The sequence below is a fragment of the Perca flavescens genome, chromosome 20 (assembly GCF_004354835.1).
Source record: "Perca flavescens isolate YP-PL-M2 chromosome 20, PFLA_1.0, whole genome shotgun sequence".
NCBI lineage: Eukaryota > Metazoa > Chordata > Actinopteri > Perciformes > Percidae > Perca > Perca flavescens.
Genome location: NC_041350.1, coordinates 16,279,718 through 16,304,358, shown reverse-complemented (window position 1 = coordinate 16,304,358; position 24,641 = coordinate 16,279,718). Strand labels below are relative to the sequence as shown.

The following is a 24,641-nucleotide window of genomic DNA, read 5'->3' as shown; positions in this document are numbered from 1 at the left end:
ATACACATTGTTTTTTCCTTTTTATAATTACAAATAATTCAATGAAAACCTCATGTTAAATGACAATTATTTATTCATTTCAATGTTTCATACTCCAAGTCCTGCGATCAGGCAGCTATAGAAGTAGGCTTATTCGACTTCTCGCAGAGTCAGATGTGGTGGACTATTTCTTGGCTGAGAGCGATTGCCAGGCAACCAGCAGGGACTCCAGGAATCTCTTGTTCCTGGGCCAAGAGAGAGTCAAGCACATAACCCCCTGTAAAACAAAGTGTAATATTTTTACACCGTGTTAATTATTGAGCTGAAGAGGTAGTTAGATTTTGTTCAGCCAGGCTAGCTGTTGCCTTGATCCCAGTCTTTGTGCTAAGCTAAGCTTACTGGCTGCTGGCTGTAGCTTATATTTAATGGACAGATATGTACTATATTTACTGTAACACTCGAAGTGTATTTATCAGCATTAAATGACTTCTAAATGTTGCATTATATTAGACTTAGTTCTCCATGATGTAGAGGATGTGTAGTAAAATCTTTGTGTGGTTGCTGTGATGCAGAACACCAGGTCATCGGGCTGGATGCGGCTTGTGGGGAATCTTTCCACTGTGAAAACTCAGGAGACTGCATTGACCAGAACCAAGTGTGCAACTTCCACACCGACTGTCCTTTAGGAGAGGACGAGGGCTTCATCTGTGGTGAGATTTTGTTTTCTTTTACTAATAATATCACAGTGTGCAGAAAAGGATGCTGTTTTGAGGGTAATTGGGGCCTTCCATTTCTATTTGTACCCCTTGAAAATCCACTTATGCAGTTGGCTGTAGAGATTTCCCCTTGTATGATGATGAATCTGCACTAGAGCTGGGTGATATGGAGAAAATCAAATGTCACAATATTTTCGACCAAATATTGTGGCGATATTACTAAGTGACTAAGTGGGTTAAAGCTATAGTGCGTAGTTTCTGCCGCCCCCATGAGGAATTCCAAGAAATGACAACAAAACTGTTGGCATATCCACATGATACAGCCTTCCGTGATCGCGCACACGCCCCAACCCCTCCTCCACGCAGTTGCTATGCAAGGAGGACACGGAGGACTAAAAAAACATGATGGACTCTTCAGAAGAGGTAATTATCTTCACTTGAGCTTCTGCGTGGGAAAGTTACTGGACGACACAATCATCTGAACATGGCCATACTGAGAAATACAGAGAGTTATGTGGAGCTGATAGTCTTAATTAGCTTTGTAGCAACTCATTTGGCAATGGCTTGAATCTGACGTTTATTAATATCAAAAAGCTTTAAGTCAAATAATAGAACAGCTAGAACAGTTTGGTAAATTCAGAAAATCACTTTAGCCTTTAAAACCAGGAAAAGACAACACTTCATATAATAATATATATATGATACTATGATATCTAAAATTTAAGACAATATCTAGCCTCATACAGTACAGGCCAAAAGTTTGGACACACCTTCTCATTCAATGCGTTTCCTTTATTTTCATAACTATTTACATTGTAGATTCTCACTGAAGGCATCAAAACTATGAATGAACACATATGGAATTATGTACAAAAAAAGTGTGAAATAACTGAAAACATGTCTTATATTCTAGTTTCTTCAAAGTAGCCACCCTTTGCTCTGATTACTGCTTTGCACACTCTTGGCATTCCCTTAATGAGCTTTAAGAGGTAGTCACCTGAAATGGTTTTCCAACAGTCTTGAAGGAGTTCCCAGAGATGCTTAGCACTGGTTGGCCCTTTTGCCTTCACTCCGCGGTCCAGCTCACCCCAAACCATCTCGATTGGGTTCAGGTCCGGTGACTGTGGAGGCCAGGTCATCTGGCGCAGCACTCCATCACTCTCTTTCTTGGTCAAATAGCCCTTACACAGCCTGGAGGTGTGTTTGGGGTCATTGTCCTGTTAAAAAATAAATGATGGTCCAACTAAACGCAAACCCGATGGGATGGCATGTCGTTGCAGGATGCTGTGGTAGCCATGCTGGTTCAGTATGCCTTCAATTTTGAATAAATCCCCAACAGTGTCACCAGCAAAGCACCCCCCACCATCACACCTCCTCCTCCATGCTTCACGGTGGGAACCAGGCATGTAGAATCCATCCGTTCACCTTTTCTGCATCGCACAAAGACACGGCGGTTGGAACCAAAGATCTCAAATTTGGACTCATCAGACCAAAGCACAGATTTCCACTGGTCTAATGTCCATTCCTTGTGTTTCTTGGCCCAAACAAATCTCTTCTGCTTGTTGCCTCTCCTTAGCAGTGGTTTCCTAGCAGCTGGACCATGAAGGCCTGATTTGCGCATGCTCCTCTTAACAGTTGTAAGAGATGTGTCTGCTGCTAGAACTCTGTGTAGCATTCATCTGGTCTCTAATCTGAGCTGCTGTTAACTTGCAATTTCTGAGGCTGGTGACTCGGATGAACTTATCCTCAGCAGCAGAGGTGACTCTTGGTCTTCCTTTCCTGGGGCGGTCCTCATGTGAGCCAGTTTCGTTGTAGCGCTTGATGGTTTTTGCGACTGCACTTGGGGACACATTCAAAGTTTTCGCAATTTGTTAAAGTAATGATGGCCACTCGTTTCTCTTTACTTAGCTGATTGGTTCTTTTTCATAATATGAATTCTAACAGTTGTCCAATAGGGCTGTCGGCTGTATATCAATCTGACTTCTGCACAACACAACTGATGGTCCCAACCCCATTAATAAGGGAAAAAATTCCACTAATTAACCCTGACAAGGCACACCTGTGAAGTGAAAACCATTTCAGGTGACTACGTCATGAAGCTCATTGAGAGAACACAAGGGTTTGCAGCACTATCAAAAAAGCAAAGGGTGGCTAATTTGAGGAATCTAAAATATAATCTAAAAAATATTTTAAGTTATTTCACACTTTTTTGTTAAGTATATAATTCCATATGTGTTCATTCATAGTTTTGATGCCTTCAGTGAGAATCTACTATGTAAATAGTCATGAAAATAAAGGAAACCCATTGAATGAGAAGGTGTGTCCAAACTTTTGGCCTGTACTGTATATTGATATAATATTGATATATTGCCCAGCCCTAATCTGCACCATTTAACTGATTCTGAGAGTGGAAGTGTGAAAAAATGAAAAGCAACTGATGTGTCTGTGTGAGTGCCTTAGTTTTTGTGATAGTGGGTGGCGAGTTAAGTGAGGCCAGCATACAGAACGGTGTCTTAAAGCAGAATATGAGTCTACTGGCAGGCTATAATCCATTTGCATTATCTGTATTCAACTTTAAATCCATAATAAATTGTTAATCCTTTGACCGGAGGTACTAGATTATTTCACACATTATATTTAAAATGCAGGGAGTAACTATTATAAGGACATTTAAAGTGCAAAGCCTGAGTACAGCTCCTGTCCTCAGAAAACTTACAAGATGGTTTTATTACCTGGAACTTCTTTTATTGATATGTTTTTCTTTTTTAAGTTATCATCTTGAAATCATGCCTTAAAAATTTCTGAACATAAAATATTATGAAATATTAATAATAATAATACACCCATTGCAAATTTATTAGTGTTTTGAAATCCCAGATTTAAAAAATGTGCTGCAGAAGTGTTTTCAGAGAGTAGATTAATACCTTTCATTTCCTCCGACTTCACGGTCTGAAATATAACAAGCTTCCTTTATATCTTTGAAAACATCAGTCAACACTTTACCACACTGAGAATCAAAAGGCCTCGCTTTAGTCAGTAATTAAATCAATGGTATTGGGCTATTTAGAGTTCTTAAGTTGTGGATTCCCAGGGGAGTGGAGCTGGGTCACAGTGGTTGTATCATTTTTTTGAATGACCCACCAGTAAAATCGATCCTGCATGAGTGTTAAAAAATACTCTGTTCAAGGGACACTTCAACATATTATAAATGGCTTTTTTTGTCATCTTACTTGAGATCAGATCAAGAGTAGATGGATTTCAATTTGTATCTTTGTGTCCATGATAAAGATTGTGATGTGTTTAGTTAAGACAACGGAGGAACAGGTCTAGCTCTGTAAAATGTGCCTCCCAACATCGGTCTTATATACATGTACATTGTGTGATTTAAGGAATAGTTTTGGGGAATGTGCTAATTTGCTTTCTTCATGAGAATGTTAAAGATTTTCTTTGGTACCGATTTTCTTTGCTCAATCTTGTGTCTGTGCGTTTAGAACAGAGCCTGAGTCATGTAAGCTATCTTAAAAGCATAAAACAGCGGGCAGTAGCTTGGTACTTAATACAAAATAATGGAACACCTTAAAAAAAACTCACTATTTATCGTGTTACATTTTGTTAGTATGTACACAAACAAAAATGCAAATACTACAACTCTTGTTTTACAAATGGAGTTATGTGATGTAACATTTAGCAACAACTGCCAGGTGCTGTAACTGCCACCGACAGTAGGCAGTAATACTGACTGAAACTGTCGTTTGTCTAGAAAGAATTACAGAAATTACTTCCCCCTAAAACCATAAATTATCATTTTTACATTTCTGTTTGTTTTCAGATTTGAAAATTAAGATACAACATATCAATTACTGAGCTTTAGATATGTTAGATAGATGTTTAACTTAGCTAGGCTAATCCGATCCCATCCATACTTATTACACAGACGAGATAGGTGTCTATATTCTCATCTCACTCATGGAAATTAAGTAAATAAGCATACTTCCCAAAATGTTGAACTATTTGTTAAAGGTCCCATGACATGGTGCTCTTTGGATGCTTTTATATCGACCTTAGTGGTCCCCTAATACTGTATCTGAAGTCTCTTTCCCGAAATTCAGCCTTGGTGCAGAATTGCAGCCACTAGAGCCAGTCCCACAATGAGCTTTCCCTTAGTATGTGCCATGTCTGTAGCTATTGAGGAGGAGAGAGGCCCAAATTCTCTGGGCGGGCAAAACAGAGAAGGGGGAGGTAACCTTGCTCCTTATGACCTCATAAGGAACAAGATTCCAGTTAGGCCCATCTGAGCTTTAATTTTCTCAAAGGCAGAGCAGGATACCCAGGGCTCGGTTTACACCTGTGGCCATTTCTAGCCACTGAGGGACCATAGGCAGGCTGGGGGAATGCATATTAATGTTAAAAAACCTCATAAAGTGAAATGTTCATGCCATGGGACTTTAAACATGTGTAGACATGTAGAAAATTAGATAAGGAGGTTTGAGCTAAATTTTTTTCCAACAGCTACTTGCAGTGTCTCAAAAGTCCTGTCTTTATAGTGATGTTATACTGTCATAGTGACTAGCCTGCCTAAGGCATTTTTGTTTAATTTTACTTTTACGGTGGCTAATTTATTTCCCAACTTTTTTTCGGCTGGATGCAAAGAGATGGAATAGTTATTGATCGTCTCGTGTAACTCTAAGACGCCAAACAAGCCTATTTCCTAGCCTGGGAGAGGTCAGGACACTCTACCTGCAGATACAGTATAACATAATGGAGTACAGATAGTATGTGGAGAGTGAAGGAAACCTGCCCAAGTACACAGACTAATGCACATGAAAATACAGTATGGCACCCCTTGAAGTATATTATTTGTGCTTAGCTGATTTCTCCAAAATGAAATTCTTGCTTTGAAAAAAGAGGAATCAGGGAAAGTATGGACTTTTTAGAAGCTTTGATCTCTGTTTTAGTTTAATATTATAATCTTCCTTCTTCCCAGGTGCTCTTCCGTTTGGCTCTCACTGTTCATTTGAACAGGATGCATGTGGGTGGTCCGTGTCCAACCAGCACTTGGCCTGGAGAAGAGTCGCTGGAGACAAACTTCTGGAGAAAGAAGACATGCAGGGTGTCACTCTGCAGAGTACACCAGGTGTGTGTGTGTGTGTGTGTGTGTGTGTGTGTGTGTGTGTGTGTGTGTGTGTGTGTGTGTGTGTGTGTGTGTGTGTGTGTGTGTGTGTGTGTGTGTGTGTGTGTGTGTGTGTGTGTGTGTGTGTGTGTGTGTGTGTGTGTGTGTGTGTGAAATAATCTTGTCCTTTTCTGATGAATTGCTAAGATGTGGAGAGTTGGAAGCTAAAAGCTAAAAAATGTCTTGTCACTACATAACTTATTTTGCTTAGTCTCAAAACTCATCGTTTTGTTTTGTCTCAAACTGGCTTTTAATTAGGGGTCGGGAGAAATAATCGATACAGCGTAGAATCGCGATATTTTCCGTGGCAATACTGTATTGATACACAGACAGAGGTATCGATCTCTTTTTATAAACTTGGCACAAAAAGTAAGGAAATTTGTGTTTGGTAGATTATTTCTCTGTGGTAACAATGCTTTTTGGCAATAGATTGTATACCGTTGGAAAGCCTGTTTAGTTCCCTTTCAAATGGGGCCCCATTTGAAGGAACATGCATTTGTGGGATGAGCAGCAGCGCTGATTATGTGGGTTGCGCCCATGAGCAATTTGCCAAATCTTATGATGATGATACAACAAAAACTTTTTAAACTATTACTGTATCAGACATCAAACAGTTTGTTTCATGAGCTGGTTAGCGTTCTGCTGTGTGACATTAATTGTGCGCCGCCAGGGCACTTTCTGTTCCTGCAGGTCAGAGAGAGTAATTCCCTTCGAGAGGCGTCCATTCAGAGCTCCTCTTTCCCTCCCCCCGTCTCTACTACTGTCTGCCAGGTCAGTTATTTAGACGGATACAATAATTTAATCATTTTGTTGATATATTTTTGTTCCCTTCTCCTTGTGAGGCTGCTTTTTGGCAACAAAAGATTTTTGCTTACTTTTTTTCTGTAAAGATGCGTTTCTCTCTGTACCTGTATGGGGACTTTAATGGTTCATTGCTGGTGGCTATAGAGGAGAATGGGTCCGCCACCACACCACTGGTCTGGGAGAGAAATGATCAGTGGGCAGATGACTGGGAAGATGTTGCCCTGCAGCTGACTGGCCTTAATCATGGGTGCGTAAAATTAAAATGAAAGGGTTGAGTAGCAGAAGATTATGTAACACTGACATGCTACAAAAAAAGAACAGGCATGGTCCCTTGTGAAGCATAACATAGGTTACCTCTATCATTCAACTGTACCAGTCTGTTTTTCCTCACCTCTTCTTCCTTGTCATTGAAAAACAGACCGTATTTCACATCATGTTTTGTTATATTTAGATTAACTTTATTTTTCATCTCAAAACAAAATGAGTGCTTTAGTTTGACTATAAGTGAAGAACATTGCTGCCGTCATCGCAATAATTTGTAATCATTTTTGAAAATTTGACTTATTCTTCACTAGAAGCTGTTGTACACCGATTGGGATTTCATTTCTGTTGCCTTTAACATATAGACAAAAACTCTAATTCTCTAAATAAACATGTGCTTGCTCCAGGTTCCACGTGAAGGTGACAGCTGTGTGGGGAAAAGGCTCCAATGCTGATGTCGCTCTCGATGACATTGCAATTGGAGCTGCCTGCTTCAACACAGGTAAGCTGTTGCTAACATGTAGAGGATGGATACCCGACCGTTCGGACAGATATTTAGAAAGGATGTTTGGGTCAGGCTCGGTCACATCAGCACGATAAGGCATTGAACATTTTAAATTTAAACAGCTTATTATGTTGGTAGCCAGTGGGCCTGTTTCACTTGATGCAAAGGTTCGTTTTTTTGATTAAAATACATTTAAAATATTACCCTAACATCCATCTTCCTGTGTGCAGAAATTTGTTTATGTAGCTGTGACGTGCACTTGTTGCCCCGTGTGCGCTGATGCGCTCATCTGTTGACATTTCCGAATGCCTTCCTACAGTTGCTTAATAAAAGTGGGCTTTCCACACAAACAAAACTTACATGTGTCATTAGTAAGAGAACAAAATTAGATTTTAACTGTGTCGGGCTTGGACATAAATATCTTAATGCCTGTCAGGCTCGGGTCGGGTTCGGTTACTGCTCTGTCAGACGTGGGCCGGGCTCGGAGAGCAAAATGCGGCCCGATCAGCTCTCTACTAACATTCCATCAAAAAATGCTACGGACCATAATAAAAACGGCACCATGTAATTATGGCTCAGCATATTTGTGGCAATAATTATGTAAAACCAAGTTATAGTAGTACATATAGTAAGTTATGTTTAGTTTAAGTCACAAGCCTCCATCACCAGGGGGAGTAAACATGTAAGTTACTGGTCACACTAGTTTCTTTCACAAAGGGAGTCTATGTAACATTTAAATAAAGAAATGTTCCTTTTGCTGCACAAATGGAAGGTTGAATTCATTAAACATAAAATGTAGATTTGGCTGCTAAAGATATACTTGGTGTATATATTTGACCAGTGGTTACTGTTATTTAAAGTTGGGAGCTTTTATCTAGATATTTGTCTGTTGTTGATTAGCCCCGTGTCACTGTCTTACTCTAGATGTAGTTTTTGTTGGACTCATGCCAATAAAGCAAATTGAATTGAATGTAGATGCGAAACATAACTTTGTTTGGCTTATTAAACTATAAGGCTAACAATGCCCAATAAGGCTATCTGTCTTATAAATGTTACCTTATGTCTTTCTTTATTACTTTCAACGGCTGCTGCCATGACTGACAGCTGAAGTCACGAGGACCCACGAGATCTCGCGAATTCACATAGAATAGATTCTCCATCTCCACAGTATGGAGAGGATTGCTGCAGCCATGGAGCGTGGGCCTCCAAACGCACCACCTGCTCCTGTTGTGCCCCTTCCTCCTCCCCCCACTCCATCTCCGTCCACCCGCTCCACCAGGAGCTTATTGCCACTCCCGGACCAGATCCCGCCGGAGTGTCCAATCCCACCGTAGTTCAACATCACATCTCCTTAAGTCTTCTAATATTTCCTCATTTATGTCATCAACCCATCCATGATTCATGGAAATGTTGTGTAAAACACAACAAGCCACAAAGAATGCTGCAACTTTTTGAGGACTGTACTGTAAAGTGCCTCCTGATCTATCCAAACACCTGAAGATTTTAAGTAATATTTTTCCTTGTAATTATGTATGGTTTGCAAAAATGGGAACGGCTGCGTCCGGGTAGATGAGAGAAGCAAAGTGTATGCGCATTGTGCGCACGCTACATTATGGCCAAGCATGCGCCCCTAAAATAGCATCTGAATAACGCGCCACTGACTTTAGACTAGCGCCACTGACTTTAGACCAGGTTTTTCCTGGTCAGTGGCGGAATTGTTTTCTGAAACTGCAAAATAGCACCAGGGAACGTTTGCGCCTGAACACGCCTCCTCTTTTTGCAGAACTGCCCTCGGGAGCGTAAATACATTCCCTAATTTACCGACGTGCGTCTGTGGAGGGAAAAGTCCGCTGTGCGTCAGGGGTGCAAAATAGGAATGATACATGCGTCGGTGTACAAAGGCAATAATTGCGCTGAGTGCAAGATAGGTCCCATTTGACTTTAATGGAAACCTATTGACTCCGCCGCCGTTCCGCAACTGGTGGAATTTGCCATTGAGAAATATATTCTGTTTTTTTGCTCAGGAATGAGTCTCAGGAAATGTGTCCATGTTCTTCCAATATACCCGTCCCTGAATTTTTTTCATTTCCTTTGATCCTTATTGCTTTGTGTCTGAATATAATTTATGCTTCAGTGATATGCGGCTGTTTGACTGTGACTCATTGTCTCTCTCCCCACCTTCCTGCCTCTCCCCAGATCTGAACTCTCTCCTGCCAATGGCGGACTTAGAGGATTTCTTAAGCCCCCTTCCAGAGCCTTCATTCTCAGGTACCGTTATACCATGGGAATTTACAAAGCCTACCTCTTCTACTATGTCATTTTTAATCCATTCTGCATGCAGTTTACATACCAGGTGGTGGATTGTACACACGCAATTTCTCTTGATGCTTAAAGCTTTAGTATACCATATAAACGGACCAGAAACTTTTACTGCATTCAGCGCTCATGTACCAGATGGTGAATACAATTTCCAGGGACTCTTTTAGAGTTTTATGTGTGTTTCTCTTCTCCAATGTCCAACTAAATCTTAGTCTTACATATTTCTTTGCATTTTTTTCTCGTGTTTTTGTTATTATATATTTTTACATTTAATGACTGAATGACCTACCAACCCATGTCGGTGTTTTTCTCTTTTTTTTGTCTTCATTTTTCTAGAGGTTTCTTTGATGACATGGTGGTTTAACTCATGCGGTGCCAGTGGCCCCCACGGCCCGACCCAAGCCCAGTGTGACAGTACCTACAGGAACAAAAATGTCAGTGTCACTGTAGGGAGGGAAGACCCCTTGAAAGGAGTCCAAATGTGGAGGGTACCTGCTACAAACCGATATCTGTAAGTGATGGGGGGGATGGCTTTAATGCTCATCTCAGCTTTAAGGTGGAAATCCAGAGGCTGGTCCTTTTTTATTTGTTCAACTGTAAGTCTGGTAATATTCAATATTTTTCTTATTGTCAAATCCCATGAGAAGACAAAAACTCACAGTGAATCCTACTAAAAAATGCTGTTTTGCTTGTGTAGTCAAAGCCTGATAATAGCGTATTACTCTGCCAATGACCTTTACTGTTTTCCACAAACTATTAAAACCACACAAATGAGCCACAAAGCTGCACTGGGTGACATGTTCTCTTTATTACGGTGAAGTCGATCCACATATGCTGGCCTGCTGACGTAAATACTCACTAGTGCACAAAATCTGCAGCTGAAAGGTCCTCAGGAAATGCAATGTACTTCTGTCTGAGTAACCTTCTGCTAAAATCTGCAGTGTCCCGGTGGTATAGGACATTAAAATGTGTTTGTGACCCGTTAAAAAAAAAAAAAAAAAAAAAAAAAAAAAAAAGATTTATCCATTAACAACTAATGTGCTTGCATGTGTGAGCCACAGACAGGGCAGGGAAGTCAGAAAATATTTTATATAGTGTGGGTGTGGGTGTGGGTGTGTTATAATGGACTAATGCATTGTCAGTTTTGGTCTTTTCATAGCAGTTTTTGAACATAACAAAAATATAGCCAGTCTTATCCTGTAAGAGCAGTGATTCCCATTATGCACAATGTCAGAGAGTTCCACGGTGTTTTACATTTTTTCTGAATTTCATCCATACTTCATTTCTACGAGCTTAGTCATAGAAAAGACAAGCTGGGCTTGGCGACCATTTAGTGGTGTGTCCGCGTGCTTGGGATTTAAATTGTTCTGGCCATTCTCAGTGTAATTGATTGTTGTCCTGCCAGATCATACTTCAGGGAATTTGATTGTCTTTGCATAGACCGTCATGGGAACTCATTATCACGCCAGCAACATGAAATGAGGCAACAGAAAAGTGGCAGGATTAATCGTACAGGATATATAGGGTGTTGAATTACTTTGGCTACATTAAACACTGCTATACTTTATGCCAATATCAACACAGAGTGTCTGCTTGTAAGAGGACATCTTTATAGAACAGCATGTGACTGTGTCTCCTTATGTGTGTGTTATACCATGGCATCTATTGCTGGATTGCAACCTATCCATCTAGTGTGTAATATACTGTGGAGACTGACCCAGAAAGCAATTTCTTTCAGTCACAGTATTTAAACCCCTTGTGGTGCAATGATCTCCCTCAGGATTTCTGCTTATGGGGCTGCAGGAGGGAAAGGAGCCAAAAACCACAACAAACGCAACCACGGTGTCTTCATATCTGCCATATTTCCTCTGGAGAAAGGAGATGTACTTTACATCTTGGTAGGCCACCAGGGAGAGGATGCTTGCCCGGGGGTGAGTAGGGTAATTCGAGGACCAACTGGAAGGATTTATTGAAGTGTGTGCTGTTTCACTGGGATAGGAGAGGAGAGACAAGAAAGTGACCTAGATCAAAAAAAACTTGCCTGCTGGATTGTGAAGACGGCTTCTTTCTCTAAAACTCAAATCTCGCTCTTCCCCTGCGGTGTAGAGAAATCCCCACACCCAGAGGATCTGCCTGGGAGAGTCGTCGGTGATTGAAGACAACCTCAGAGGAGAGTCTGGTGCGGAGTGGGCTGGGGGAGGAGGCGGAGGAGGGGGAGCCACCTACGTCTTTAAGGTGACAGAAGATGCTTGTGTTTTTTCAGTAGTGTGTGTCCTTTATGTGGGTTTGTTTGATACCTTATACAAAATGTCTGTAGGCATATTGAAACAATTCACTATAGTCCCACACTCTAATCCACAGGTTTAAATATAGATTGGACCTACACTTAAAGTTTGAAAGCTATTTTATTATAGAATTGGCACAAGAACATTTTTCACTCGTCCCTTCTATTATGATCTTCCATCGGTAATAAACGGGAGTTTCCCATGTTCAATTTGCTTTCCTGCTGAGACTGATGCTTTGTCAAAACTCCCTTTAGATTTGCAGTGAAATTGAGATGAAAATGTACGCATGTGCACCATCGAGCATGTACATAGTTGAAATTGCTTCCAATTTCCGTTGAATCTGTCTTGACAGATGGAGGACGGTGAGCTGGTTCCCTTGTTGATTGCGGCTGGCGGAGGAGGAAATGCCTACCTGGAGGACCCAGAGTCCAGTCTGGACCAGATACCACTGGAGCAGTATGAAAACAGCACCATAGCTGCCAGTACCAACGGTCAAACTGGTGCTGCAGGTATTATATTATAGGTCATACTATTTATTACAAGTGCGGATGTACTGTTTATCTATAGTGGCAGGCAGTCACTTTCAGTTTTATTATCAGGTTTTGAGATATCCGATTTGAGATTAGTCCCTCCACCAAAATACATCACAGCATTGAAAAAAAAAAAAAATCTCTTTCCAGAATCATGATGATCCACAGAACATGCAGTAAACAGTCCTCATTCCTTGAATCAATGCAGTTCCAGTGAAAACTTTAGACAGTAAAGGCTGTAAGTAATTTGGAGTAACAAGAACACAGGGCTTTTTAGAGAAAAAGGTATATTACAAAGGTGATGACAAATTTATAATGTGATGACAGAATGTTTTTTTTTTCTCTTCTCATTTGTAAACCCCTTGAAATCATTGCGACTTGATAAAAGTTCCCAGGTTGAGTGCAGCAGTTTGATATAAAAGCTGAAGATGAAACACTTCTCAACTGGTTCAACTGTTTAACTGACACATTATGGTATATGGACAATACAAAAGAAAGAACACAATTAAACATTACACAGTATATGCAGTATCAGTTATATATAAAATATTCCTGATGACCTTAAGGTTTGGCTGCAGACTCGGGTATATATATACTTTACGATCACAGAGAGGTTAAGTGTCCTAGTTAAGAATGTGCTCCTGTTTTTCTCATGTTCTGAAGTGCTATGAGCCAGATGACAACAGGTTCATTTCTCTAAAAGGTAGCGTTAAAACCTCTTTATAGAGACGTGTTGGTTGAAGGCTACGAGAGGATTTGTTTTGTTCTGTGTACACACACACACACACTCGAAGCAGCACACGTTGGCAGGCATGCATCCTCTCACACTGCAGGGTGTGTTTGGCCTGTGGATAATGGGGATCTGTCTGGATTGCCTTTTTTAGTTTCCTCACATGCTGAATGAAGACATTTATGGCAGGGAGGTCTCTCTTTGCTCCTGGAAATGCCTACTCGAACGTTCTCAGTAAATCCCCTCTGACCGACAGTCTCAACATAAACCATCTATCAGCTCATCTTATTGAAACCTCTGTGGGTTTGTTTAGATAAAGATCTGAGTGTCAGGGGAAATATGTAGCTCTTAGTAGTGTGTTGTGTGTGTTGCGTGTGAGTGTGATATGTGTGGTGAACTGTGTCTGGCTACCTTGAAACAAAATGTGATATGGCTGAGGAACTGCTGCTGGACATGTGATTTTCTGCTCATCAGCGTAGATTAGAGGCTATGATCAGCTGGTGGTTGGACCTGTCGACTCGTTACATGATTATTTATTGCTGAAGGGTCTCGGTCTCCATCACTGCACTGTGGCAAAAGTTAAAATCCCACTATAAATAACTATAAAAAAACAAAGACCTGTGTTCTTGTGTATATTTGGGAGACTGAATGACTTGACCCTCTCATGTCCGCCCACCAGCTACCTGTGAACAAAAACAAAGAAACACAACAACACTACAAAAACTGGTGGACATAACAAGCTCTCTGCTGTCTCCTCTTGTTTCTATGCTGTGTATCTCTAATGTTTCATTCAAATCTCCAGCAGGTCTTCCCACAAACTTAGTCTCAAAGACTGAGCTCATTCCTTGGAAAATCTTCCCTTCTTAAGGCGTATAGTCCCTAACTCACAGAGCAGACTCAAATAACAGCAGGGGAATTCAATGAGAGAGAGTAGTCTGATTTGGGGGTCCAACCAGCTCTCTCTCATTGAATTTCCCTGTTATTTGCTTAGTCAGATCAAGGGCCTCTAGTAACAGCTGACTAGAGCCAATGCAGCTTGCTATATGCCAGAAGAGGCTGGCGATGATCAGCCACTGTGGCTCGGGAGGAGCACAAGTCTATTAAAAAAAATTCTCAAGGGATAACAACAAGGTATCTTGGCTTGTGTTGGCATCTACAAATGTATAGGAGTGTGCTATCTCTACTTTACCAGCCAGCTAGTTGCTCAAGTAACAAAGGAAGAATCTACTTTATTTCCCCAACGTGTTCATTATAAACGCCTTCATCTGTGTCAAGAATAAAAATGTGTAAAAACACACAGCCTATATACTCTACAAGAAGGCTGAATCTTAGCTTGACACATAGATCGCCAGCCTCCAAAGAACTTCAAAATAAAAGTAAACAATAATATGAAACAAACGACAAAAAAAGCATCTCACATTCAGAAAAACGCCATCACAAAAATAGCAAATATTTAAAACTGATAATACAGTTACAACCTACAAAACCTTTAATAAATAACTTTATGACAGATTTGCATTACAAACTAGCATGGAGTTTGAAAGACCTACAATAGGTTTACCAGGAAGGAAGGGTCTAACAAAAGACACTATCCATTTGTTTAAAGGGAAGCGTTTTTGGTGCTTGACCCACACTAGACACTAAAAGTTGGCATATTTTGGCCTCTGCTGCATCTGTTTTGACAATTTTTTTTAAATGTGTGTTTGATAGTCCCCCAACTGTATGGAAATGCAATGCCTTACTCTGTCTAACATTGCAACATTTTTTATCCTTTCTCCTTCGCTCTAATCATAGGTCACCCCCCCTTTCAAAATATGAAAGTAGTATGGTATAACAAATTTATATGTAATGATGATAAAATACTGTTTAATGTTGTGCTTGTTTTGTGTTTGTGTCTCTGAAGGTGGAGGTGGAGGCTGGAACGAAAGTCCCAGTCCTTACGTGAGGGCGGGAAAGTCTCTGTTGGAGGGTGGTGAAGGGGGGTCCTCATGTCCCCTGGCCCTGTCCAAGCTCAGCTGGTCCACCTTTGGGGGATTTGGAGGTGGAGGTGGGGCCTGCACAGCTGGAGGCGGCGGAGGAGGTTACAGAGGTAACAGTATTGTTTTAGCTACCATGGAACAACATTGCTTTACCATTTCTAACCCCTGCACTAAAAACCCAAATTACGGTCATGTCCATTCTTCTCTGTCTTGCTCCCTCTTGTCATTTCATCCCAGACGTGCTACTAAACTCCTTAAAGGCGAATATTTATCATTTGTGTGACATAACTGTAAAAAAGGACAAACAAGACGGTTGATTTGTGCTTCAGTCTGAAGCATGTTTATGCCTGTCTAGTTGCACTTGACAGTGGACTCCAACAGTGTCACTGTCACATTCATGTACAATTTTGAAATGTTGTGAGTATTGTCGAGGACCACCACGCAGTGCAATTTGATAATGTGTTGCCCTGGTAACATACATAGTCTATATCCACAACGTTCCACTTCCAGGATTGCTCCGTTGCCGCTGGAAATTCCCAATTTCGTCCGGATTTCCATTACCTTTGCTTTCTTTGTGATGGAATTTTAAACTCCGGTGGATTTATGAGGACTATGGTTAACTGCTCCTCAGATCTCTGCAGGGTAAATCGAGACCGCTAGCTAGACTATCTGTCCAATCTGAGTTTTCTGTAGCACGGCTAAAACAACTTTTGAACGTACACATTCCACCAAAACAATTTCCTTCCCGAGGCTATTTTGCAGCAGCACTGTGGCTCCGCTCAGGGCTTGGCACCGCCCAAGACGATTGTGATTGGTTTAGAGAAATGCCAATAAATCAGAGCACCTTTTTCTCCCATCACAGAATGCTGTGTGGACTAGCCAGACCCTCCCCCGCAGCGCTGTGGAGGAACATCTGGCAAAGCGAGACTACATACATAGTACATTTTGTGTTTGTTAATTTTTATGTTTTTGTCCTTAAGTGACAGAACAGTTTGTGAGAACCAACAGAATGGAGGAGGTTATATGGTAATATCCAAATAATCTCCCAATCTTTCGGCTTTCTGTCACCGAGGTAAAATTGAAGGTTCCTGTGCATCATGGTGGTTTTTTTTTTGTCATGAGAAAAATGACAAGCATAAATGAATTGGGTCAAAATGGTTTGACATTATTTTTAAATACTGACTGATAGGTGAGTACACAACATACCTTTTGTGACAGGAGGTGACGCTGCACTGACCGATGAGATCACAGCCGACGGTCAGAGTGGAATCTCATTCATTCATCCGATGGGAGAGATTTTCCTTCAGCCTTTGGCAGGTATGACTGACATCATATGCTAATCTTATGAAGATAGTGATGCTGATAAATCTGATAATGACTCTGTCAGATTGGAGTAGTGAAAAAAGAGGTGGCATAAAGAAAGTAGAGGAGAGAAAAGAGAGTTAATACCATTCCCTGATGTAGACTGTGAGATGCTGTTAAGTATAAAAAAGAAAGAGAGCAAATGACCTATAATACCTCCACTGGTGAAGACAGTGACATATAGTTGAGTAATTAAGTAGATATTGAATTAGGATTTTTTGGTTAATCTAGAATAAAACCGAATATAACTGAGCAAGTAGAGTCAAGTAGAGTAGAAGAGAGGGCAACCGCTAATGAATGAATGAATGCTCTGGAAAAGGTGAGTAAGTGGACATTGAGTGAATATATTTTTTTGTCAAACTAGATATAAATAATGAAGGATGGAGTAATTGTAGAGTGAAATAGAGCAGAGAGCACAAATAGAGTGAAGTAAACAGTAATAGAATAGCAAGCAAAGAATGGAAACACCATCTACTGATTGGTGAAATCTGCGGAAAAAGCTAGTAAGTGTACATTGAGTTAAGAGCGTTTTGTCAACATTGAGTAGATTAGAATATGTTGTAGTAGAAGAGAACAGAGAGCTAACTTTTTCCTCTAATGAAGACCGTGAGATGTGATTAAAAGCCCCGCAAAAAGGTAGTACTTTAAGTGTACACGAGTTGAGTGTTTTGTGAAACTACAATAGAGTAGAAAAGAACCGAACAGAAAACAAACTCAGTCGGCTGATAAGGACAATCACTGGGATGCAGTTTAAAGTCTCTGAAAAAGCTAGTAAGTTGACCTTAAGATGTGTGTTCGCTGCTGCTAATGTGTAGCAGATGATTTAAGGCCAGATCCACAAGAAGTCTGACTGAAAACGTTATAATGATGAATGTAACACAAATGTTGGGCAGGAGGAAGGTGAAGTGATTTTTCAGTGTGAAGCAACAGCTCATTAGAGAAAAGCTCAAAATGGGGTCAAGTCTTTACAAATACCATAATAGACGTAGAAGTTTCTGGGTTGGCATTAATATGTTTAACAAAACAAAGTGCAACTACCTTTTTAGTGTGTGTGTGTGTGTGTGTGTGTGTGTGTGTGTGTGTGTGTGTGTGTGTGTGTGTGTCAGGACAGACTCACATGTGCCTGGATATACTGTATGTTGTGGTGTTTTTTGTGAGACTACCATCTGATTCTCATTATTTAGCGGGAGGAAGAGGAAGGCAGTTGACTAATTTACAGCCTCATGTAGCTTGTTGCCTTCGGCCCGGACACACAGCCCTCAATTTTCATGTGAAAGACGCTGTTGTTTCTGCTGCTTGTGCTGCCAGCAATGCTTTCAAACAAAGTGGCAGCCTCTGAAGTGTTCAAACATGAAACGCATCCAAAGCAAGATCTTAACAAAGAGATTCACTTCAATGGTTATTATTGCTTTTTTTCAGTGTTCCTGTAATTTAGTTATATCATCTTTAAAGGGACAGTTCACCCCAAAATCAAAAATACATATTTTTCCTCTTACCTGTAGTGTTATTTATGAATCTAGATTGTTTTGGTCTGAGTTGCCCAGTGTTGGAATTCGGTAGAAAGATAATAGTTCCTACATGAAACTGCTCGCAAAGTAACTGAGTCATGATTTCTCAAAAGAGACATTGCTGTTGAGTTTCTCAAATGTATTTTGTTGGCGCTTTGACTGGGCAACTCACACCAAAATAATCTAGATTGGTAAATAGCACTACAGGTAAGAGGGGAAATATGTATTTTTGATTTTGGGGTAAACCGTTAAGTGAAGGATGAGGTTTAATATGACACATATTTTCCTTTTTATATTAATAATTTGTATCAAGAAACCATAGAGCACGGTTAGGTCACAGATTAGAGTTTTTTAATAATGGAAACAATTTATTACAAGCTCAATACCAGGTTTAACACAAATACAGACTTAATTGATCACATATACTACATGTAATGTGTTTAGAGATTAAAGTGTTATATAAAATACTTGAATTTTTTATAAAAGGCTAACTAATATTCTTAAATGCCTGGGCACTGTAGTTTTTGGTGAACGATGCCCAAAACAGGAGTATTTTCAGCCACGGATTCGGTGCTCTAGAAAGTTTTTACGGCAATGGGATGATGTTTGTGTAATTGACTCAAAATAAACTACAGCGCCCATGTTCATTGTACATTTTCAATATAGCTCTGTGACACAGAGGAATAAGCTATAAAGCATCTGGCTTTGGTTGCACTGACAATACTTTTAATTCAATGCTGGGTTTAATATTTTCATAAGATTTGCTGAAAAAAGAAACTTATAGCATATCACCTGACCTTGTTGTTGGAGTATCCTGCGAACGTAATGATTTCCCTCTTTCACAAATTGTTTATGTCTGGTGTTTGCGTTTCCTTGCATCCATTTGTTTATGTGCGTGTACATTGTTCCCTGTAGCCATGGAAAGTCACGGCGAGTGTGAGATCAAGGTGCAGCTGAACTGCAGCCACTGTCAAACGCAGAGCTGCAAACTAGATGAAGATACTTCACTCATCCTCTGTCTCTGCGATGACGATGAAGTCCTGGCCAGCAACAACGTCACATGTGTCGGCACCATAGGTACGTAATTACCCCCAACCAACACTACGTGTCCTCTTGGATAATAGCCACAATGTGTTAACGGCTGCTTTTAATGTCAAACGATAAAGCCCTCAAAATTCTTACCAATCTGAACACATAAACCATCTAAACAAAATCACTTTTTGAAGTTTATTAACCAAGCCTCTTATCCCCTGTCTCCCGGCAGCTCTTCAAGGCCCGGCTCTGCACGGCCAGATGTCAGTATCTTTGATCCTGGCAGTCGTGGTCTCCACCATCGCGAGCGGTATCGCACTGATCTGCACCGGCGTCATCCTCAGTAAGAGAATCCTCCAGTTCTGTGTGCAGTCTGTGCCGTCCGCCTTTCACCGGCTGTGAGCACAGCTGGATATACAGATGTATCCAGGTGTTGCTGACAACAAACAGGAACACCTTTTGATAATAGTTGGTTTGAATGCCCTCCCCTGGCTGTGCACCAGATGATTAAAAGAAGGAAGATAGGGCTCTGAATTAAATGTTGCTGACACAATATGAAGTGAGCACATATGGACACTTTTATTACAAGCACTTATTTCAGGTGACTCTCCTTTTGCTTTTTGTGTGTAAATATGACTTTTTGTTTGTGTGCCAAAGAGTGTGAAACAAGATTATACAGCAGATGAGAAGTGAGATAATGCAAGTGATATGTTGTATTTATTGCTTACAGTACGATTGTTTTCACGGAAGCCGGAAAGAGTAGAGATGTACTGTAGCATCTGTATGACTATATTTTGAAAATACATCATTAGCTATAAAAAGGACAAGCAGAACGTTTTGACATTTAAATAGGAAGTTCTCCTCAGCTGGAGATGTGTACTGATGAGTGAGATCAGACAGCAGTAAATGTCAGGCGTTATGCTTGTGAAAAAAAACAACTGAAGAAACAATGATTATAAGACATGAAGATTACATAACAATATGGGATAATAGAGAACTGTGATAGAAGCTAAACCGTTATCTTATCCCTGGGGCATTAGGATATAGCAAAAAGACTAGAGCTGTGATTACAAAAATCACTAATGAAGAGTATTTGGTTTTGAATGTAGAGATGACCAGATTGGTTTGATTTTTTTATTTGTTTGATTTTTGTAATCTGGGACAATCTGACAGTCAGACATGCTGTAAAATGCTTTACTGTTGATTCTTGCACAAATCAACTGCTTAAAATAGGAATAATTAAGGAATTAACAATTAACCAGTTTTCATTTTACTACTCAGTGGCAATAACACTCTAGGAAAGAGAAAGAAAGACAACTGAGGAATTAAAAGATGACCACAGTCTAATATGTAAGATGAATTATGATTATAACATCACCTAATGCTACTAATATTGCATTAGTATTTATCTTGGTCTCAAAAGCTGCTATGCAATGTATAATGTTTAATGTTGACTTCTATACTAAATCTAGCTTGATTAACCGCAGACACTTTAAATATATGCACAGTTTGTATGCAGTTGTAACAACAACATATGCAGTCATTCTGCAATAATATAGGACAGCGAGGGATTATACAGCTTTTACACTTTTTTTTACACCTTTGTCACCTTTTTGACAACCATCTGCTGCAGATAATTAGGAAGGGAATCCTGACATTTCGGTCGACCCACTAATCCTCCACAAAGGGCTGTTTAAGGTGTTTGAACACAGTAGATTCTCCCTCTCTCTCGTCCTCTCGATAACCTCACTGAAAGTGCTGAATATTAAGTAAAACTCAACAGTGGAAGAGTCTTTCTTTTCCACATTCAGTTTTGGTGTTAGGGCCTCTGGAGAAATCAGCACAGCATTGACTTCCTTTAAAATATCAACCACATTTTCTGTTCTCTGGGCTTGTACGCGGGCTGACGAGACAACTAGGCATGGCAAAAGCAGTTTGGGGTTTTGACTGAACTAATACATGCAATAAACCTCCTGTAAGGAAAGTGATAAATAAAAATAAAGCTGATGAATTAAAGGAGCAATATGGAGATTATTTTTCCTCATTGACAGTGAGACCTGAGCAAGGTAATTTCAGTTTTTCAACTCAAAGCAAACCAACCCAAAAGCAAAAGTTCTTGACAACTTTGGGCCAACGACAAGACAGACATTTTGTATTAATATAGAGGAAGATTAGTAATGATTCGAGTGAGACCCGTTCTGGTGAACTTAAATCTAACACCACAGCAGATGTCTAAGGATTCTCTTAATCGTATTGACTCTTTTAATCTCACGCAGTCTGTCACTGGCCCAACACACGAAAAAGGACATACTTTGGACCTAGTGCTGTCATATGGTTTAGGTGTTGCCATTAGTGAAATATGCGACACGTGTATTTCAGATCATCTGCCGGTCTTATTTACTGTGGTTGTCCCCAGCTCGGACGTTTCTACTGTTGCTCCTGCACACTGTGTGCGTGCAATTAACCTGCCTTTCTGCTGCTTTTAAAGGCTCAGTGTTGTACAGTCTCGAAGATTGTAATCTTAATGTTGAGGAACTCCCCAACCTCTTTGACTATATTTGTACTGAGATATTGAACACTGTTGCTCCACTGAGAAAGAAACGCAGTAAAGCCACTTTCAGAACCGTGGCTGAATGATACTACCCGCCAGTGGCGCAAAAAGTGGGTATGCGCTATATGCGGCGCATAGGGCGTTTGGGGGCGTCAAAGCGATGGTAAAAAAAAAAAAAAAGTTACTAATATTTATTTTGGTGTTTTCTATATGTAGCTGCTTTTGTGCGTTTCTAAATCATTTCTGCATTTCCTCAATGTTATTATATAACATTGTAAAGGACTAACAGGCTTGAGTAGGCGCCCTGTCTCATAAGATTCCCGTTTATATATGTCAATGGGCGCTCCCTACTATGGCCACGCCAAGACCCGGGCTATTGAAGGGCGGGTCCGGTCTTGGCGTGGCCATAGTAGGATTCGTAATATCGCGAGTGGGGGTGCCGTGAGCGCTGAGCGAACAGGTACAGTAGTGAGTTGTCTGTGGAAAAAGATGGATAAAGCAAAAAAGCTGTCGGGGGCTAAAAATAGAAAAAGAGGGAAAAGGAGATGGCATGTCAAGGGATGCAACAGTAGTTAAATACGTGGATGGTGAAAGGCAACAGGTAGGATTTAAAGTGGGACGTCTGTGCTTGGAGGCTTGTAAATATTCATGTTAACAGACTAGCTAGCGTTTGCTAACACTGGGAATGTAGCAGCCAAATGGGGGTTTACAGCTAGCTTAGAATATGCAGAATTGAGGTTGCTGAGCTGAAAACTGGAAAATATAAGGTAGCATGTACAATAAATGACAAGAATCTGGAAAACATAACTAATGCTATAACTTTGCTTTACCATGGAATCATTAATATATTTTGTTACCATTAGCTGTCAGACATACAGGCTAGGCCTATACATCTGTACATCTGTTGGGTGATATGGAAGCTGTAATTACAGGGTCACCTCTCTCTCTCTCTCTCTCTCTCACTATTTAAAGGTCTCTTTGTACTTTTTAAAATCCCAAAAAAACAGCAGCAAAACCTTATTGCATAATAGTTGTCTTATCTAATGCCATCACTAGGCTGATTTAAGAATTGAATTGAGGCTGCTGTATTTCAGTGAGTTCATTTCATTCAGGTGTGAGGATGGTGGATCAGGAAAGACAGGGGAAGGCAACGGGTAGGTCTAACATTAGGTGGAAGTGTAGGGGCAGGCACTTGATACCAACAGATTAATTTCTTAATATTATGGAAAAACTAATACATGTTTGTTTGACAATATGTCTTAGTGGAGAAGAGCACAGGCAAGGAGTGAATGAGACAGACATGAGGTCGGCGATGGCTAGAGATGAGCCCAGTGATGACATCAGGTAGGAGTTCTGTTAGTTAGACCACACAAAACTAAATGTCCACTATGGTTTGAAGTTCTGTTGACCAACCTATTCACTGTGTTCTTTTTGGGGAAAAAATAGTGCAGACAGAGATGGAAAATATAACAGTTAGCCTATGTCTGACAGCGGGGACGTAGTAAACATATCAGAACGGGGGGCACACTTATTTATTTATATGTTTTTTTTGGGCGCCAAAATTGTTGTTGCATACCCCTCTGACACTGGGTAGTTGCGCCCCTGCTACCCGCTCTCTCAGACGTGCCTGCAGAAAAGCTGAGAGAAAGTGGAAAAAGGATAAACTCAAAGTGTCATTAGAAATTTTACAGGACACATTAATACTAGGGAGCAGTTAAATCTGCTAAAACAATTTTTTTATCTCACCTGGTTGCTAGTAACACCCAGAGGCCTCAGGTTCTTTTTAAAGTGTTTAACTCTATTTTCAACCCTTGCGAAACTGACTGTGCTGTGCCATCCACATTGTGTGAAAACTTCCTGAAACACTTCATTGATAAAATTCCTGGTCTGAGTTTTTTATACACTGCTTTTACCAGTGACCCCTCTGTCCCTCCTTTATGTCCAGCTGTCTTCTAGCAGTTTGAGCCAGTTTCATTCCACCTTCTCTCTGACATAGTTAAGCAGCTTCGTCCTGCAAACGGCCTGCTGGACAGTCTCCCTGTATGCTCAAAGATGTTTTTAACACTGTTGGGTCGAGTATTTTATCCTTTGGTTAATAAATCTCTCAGCTCAGGGTGTGTTCCAGCTGCTTTTAAACATGCTGTTGTGCAACCACTTTAAAAAAAAAAAGAAGAATCTGGATCCTTCAGTTTTCTCTAATGTTAGACCTATTTCCAAACTTACCTTTCCATCAAAAGTCTCGGAAAGGGTTGTTTTTAATCAACTTCAATCATTTTTAGATGATTTTACTATTTATGACAAGTTCCAGTCTGGTTTTAAGTACTGAAACTGCCCTTCTAAGATATTTTATCGACCTTCTCTTAGCGGTTGACTCAGGAAACTCAGCTGTTTTAGTGCTGTCAACCACTCTATTCTTTTATCCCGCCTCAAACAAAGTGGTGGCATTACGGGCATAGCCCTCAAGTGGTTTGAATCTTACTTGACAGATAGGAGTTTAGCTGTCCACCTTGGTAATTGCTCTTCATCTTCTGCCCCTCTTTCTTGTGGGGTCCCCCAAGGTTCCATTTTGGGACCCATGCTCTTTTCTCTGAACATGCTGCCCTTGGGGTCCATTTAAAAAAAAAAAAAAAAAAAAAAAAAAAAAAAAAACATAACATTTCGTCCCATTGTTTTGCAGATGATGTACTAAATCTGTTTGCCTGTAAAAAACAGTGATAAGGACACACTTCTGCCTTTGCTTAACTGCTTGAGAGATCTCAAAATATGGTTGGATCTGAATTTTCTCTGTCTCAATAACAATAAGACTGAAATTGTTGTGTTTGGTCGTGCTGAACATGTTTGTGCCTGTGTAGATGCTCTTGGTACTTTAGGTTCCCATATTCGTCCTTTTACCAAGAATCTGGGTGTGAT

General features: G+C 40.4%; 1 protein-coding gene across 2 annotated transcripts in view; it reads left to right on the top strand.

Annotated features, from left to right (window-relative positions):
- ltk (leukocyte receptor tyrosine kinase) overlaps positions 1–24,641 on the top strand; it is a 65,370-nt gene that overhangs the window by 27,995 nt on the left and 12,734 nt on the right. For both annotated transcript variants that reach the window (XM_028565153.1, XM_028565154.1), the window contains exons 6-19: positions 552–689; positions 5,680–5,829; positions 6,536–6,636; positions 6,756–6,916; positions 7,338–7,432; positions 9,632–9,703; positions 10,091–10,265; positions 11,535–11,685; positions 11,861–11,989; positions 12,392–12,548; positions 15,203–15,388; positions 16,497–16,595; positions 19,064–19,225; positions 19,413–19,523. In XM_028565153.1, the coding sequence (XP_028420954.1) occupies positions 552–689; positions 5,680–5,829; positions 6,536–6,636; positions 6,756–6,916; positions 7,338–7,432; positions 9,632–9,703; positions 10,091–10,265; positions 11,535–11,685; positions 11,861–11,989; positions 12,392–12,548; positions 15,203–15,388; positions 16,497–16,595; positions 19,064–19,225; positions 19,413–19,523 (1,887 nt within the window). The remainder of the gene's footprint in view (positions 1–551; positions 690–5,679; positions 5,830–6,535; positions 6,637–6,755; positions 6,917–7,337; positions 7,433–9,631; positions 9,704–10,090; positions 10,266–11,534; positions 11,686–11,860; positions 11,990–12,391; positions 12,549–15,202; positions 15,389–16,496; positions 16,596–19,063; positions 19,226–19,412; positions 19,524–24,641) is intronic.